Source organism: Bison bison, unplaced genomic scaffold, assembly GCF_000754665.1.
Source record: "Bison bison bison isolate TAMUID 2011002044 unplaced genomic scaffold, Bison_UMD1.0 scf7180017864338, whole genome shotgun sequence".
NCBI classification, from domain to species: domain Eukaryota; kingdom Metazoa; phylum Chordata; class Mammalia; order Artiodactyla; family Bovidae; genus Bison; species Bison bison.
The window spans coordinates 2,573,840-2,576,433 of NW_011494910.1; the positions used below are offsets into that span (position 1 = coordinate 2,573,840).

General features: G+C 60.5%; 1 protein-coding gene across 1 annotated transcript in view; it reads left to right on the forward strand.

Annotated features, from left to right (window-relative positions):
- Positions 1-2,594, forward strand: part of NFASC (neurofascin) — a 196,394-nt gene that overhangs the window by 155,219 nt on the left and 38,581 nt on the right. The window contains exons 17-19 of the mRNA XM_010854162.1: positions 788-847; positions 1,983-2,084; positions 2,362-2,559. Of these exons, the coding sequence (XP_010852464.1) occupies positions 788-847; positions 1,983-2,084; positions 2,362-2,559 (360 nt within the window). The remainder of the gene's footprint in view (positions 1-787; positions 848-1,982; positions 2,085-2,361; positions 2,560-2,594) is intronic.

Below are 2,594 nucleotides of genomic sequence, written 5' to 3' on the forward strand. Positions count from 1 at the left end.
ACCGTACTAGGTAACCGCCACTGCACGCCCTGCCGCGGCCCCCACCCCGCCTCCCTGCATCCAGAGAAGTGGGGTGGCTCAGAGGGCAGTGCCCACAGTCAGCCAGCCAGCCAGGCATGGGGATCCTCTTGTCTGAGGGTCTGAGGGTTAGGAAGCTGCTCCTCTCAGAGCAGGCTGTACTGGATGCCTTACCTCCTGAATGGAATCGCTAACTCACCTCAATCCTCAACTGAAGGGTGCCGGAGGAGAGAGGGATGGACGGGGTTCCTATTGTGGTCGTTTTAACCAACTTTACAGCTGACTCTAAATCACTAAGTCAATTAAAACTGCCCATCCAACAAGACAGCTCTGTGTTTGGCCTTCTAACACCCACTGCTGCTTTATTCTCTGCCTGCCTCTCCTGGAGGGATTTCACAGGGTGCTGGGCACTCCCCATGACTCCCTCTTGGCGGGCCCTCGCCCCCAAGCCAGACTGTAAACACGAAGCCATCCCAAACCCGGGGGTGTGGTCTCCTGCCCAGCGGAGCGTATCCTCTCTTCACCTCTGCTGTCTCGGTGCGTCCCTGCACCGTTCCAGGGAACAGTGGGCCCAGACACGGTGCCTGCACCGGGACAGCAAGCAGACCGCGTGGCTGCAGAGGGAGCACGGGAAGGCCTTTGTGAGGGCCGGGGCACCCTCCACGGGATGGGGGGTGGGGCCAAGCAGGGGCCGCTGTTCAAGCCTGGCCTCCTGATCCTGCCCTTAGAGCACCTTTATCCCCAGATGACCTGCTAACCTGGATAACCCCTCTTACCTTTGCAGCTGATCAGGCCACTCCAACTAACCGTTTGGCTGCCCTTCCCAAAGGTAATTCGTACTAACCCCGGGGCTCGTGCCAAGCACTCGAGGTTCCTCGGAGGGTGGCGCGTAGGAGGAGGAAGGCCCTGCAGGAGAGGAGTGCTGTGCACAGGGGAGGGAGCAGCTTGCGCCACCCCTGCCAAGTCTGACCCCTGTCAGGAGGCCCCGTCCCCTCCCTGTGCCCTCCTAGTCCCGCCCCTTTGGTAGACTGAGTTGTGGTTCCTCCCACCCCTTACCTCTGGCCACGCCCACCGCTCCCCTGGGGCGGCCTGTTCTCCATGTGCTCTCGGAACACTTGCTTCCAGTTATCCGTAGGCCCATCTTTTTGGCAGCCTCTCCAGATCTGCTGTTACCACCCATTTACAGTCCACGTGCACATGTGTGCAACACGTGAATGTGGCTGCTGGGACTCACCTTTCACATCCTTCCAGTTACCAGCCAAAATGTGGAAATAACTAGTTCAAGGGGCCAGGGTGGGAGAAAAGAAACACGTCTGCCCTCACTAGTCAGAGACCAGGACGGCTTTATCCCTAGGCCAGGAGGGCACTCACACCCACTTCAGAAACCCAGTGAGACTGGAGTCGCCTAAAGGCGCTGCCCCACCCTTGCTGGGGGACTCTGTCCTGCTGTCCATCATGGAAGCTTCTAGACGGAGCTGCTCTCTCCTCCTTGGCCTGGTCCTCTGTGTTTGTCCCGCTCCCCCCACCCCCCCAACTGCTCTGCCCTGCAAGCTCTCCAAACACCCTCCTGGGCTCCTGCCCCCTCAGAGCCTCAGCACACAGAGTAGAAGATAATTATAGACAGAAGTCCCATACTTCTTTCCTAAAGGTGTGACCCTTTCCCAAATGCTTCCACTCCAAGAACACCCACAGATTGGGGTGGGTTGGCCCCAGTTCTCACTGCGCCCTGCACCCCTTGATATTCTTTGGGCGGGGTGGAATCTGGGGGTCTTTCCTCTTTGTCCTTCCTTGAACCCCGAGGGCAGGGGTGGCCCCTGGGCTGACCCTCCGGCACAGGCTAGGGTTGGTCCCTTAGTGGGGTGAGCTCAGCCCGCCCGGGTCCTGTCTGCGGGACAGTGGCTGGGGCTGGGACCCATGCAGGCCTGGCTGGCTCTGACTCTGGAAGCCCCTCCCTCTGCCGCCAGGACGACCGGACCGACCCCGGGACCTGGAGCTCACCGACCTGGCTGAAAGAAGCGTGAGGCTGACCTGGATCCCAGGGGACGACAACAACAGCCCCATCACAGGTCAGCCACGGGCCTGTGCTGACCAGGAGAGAGGGACGCAGCCCAGAGGCCGGCCTGGCCCTGGCTTTGGGCCCCGCCGCCTCCTCACTTGGCATGTACCCTGGGCTATCGACAGGATGGAGGCTGTGGTCTGTCTCCCGTTTTGTGTTTGGGAAGAGTTCATGTGCCTCTGTCTCCCCACGGGAGGCTGTCAGTACTGCTGGGAACCCGAGGAAACCTTGGGAAAGAACTCACTGACTCAGCTCCCCAGACAGTCCCGACTTCCTTGCCTCCTCAGACTACGTCGTCCAGTTTGAAGAAGACCAGTTCCAGCCAGGGGTCTGGCATGACCATTCCAAGTTCCCGGGCAGTGTCAACTCAGCTGTGCTCCGGCTGTCGCCCTATGTCAACTACCAGTTCCGGGTCATCGCCATCAATGAGGTGGGCAGCAGCCATCCCAGCCTCCCATCTGAGCGCTACCGAACCAGCGGAGCACGTGAGTGCTTGAGGGCTAATGGCGGGGGGGGGCGC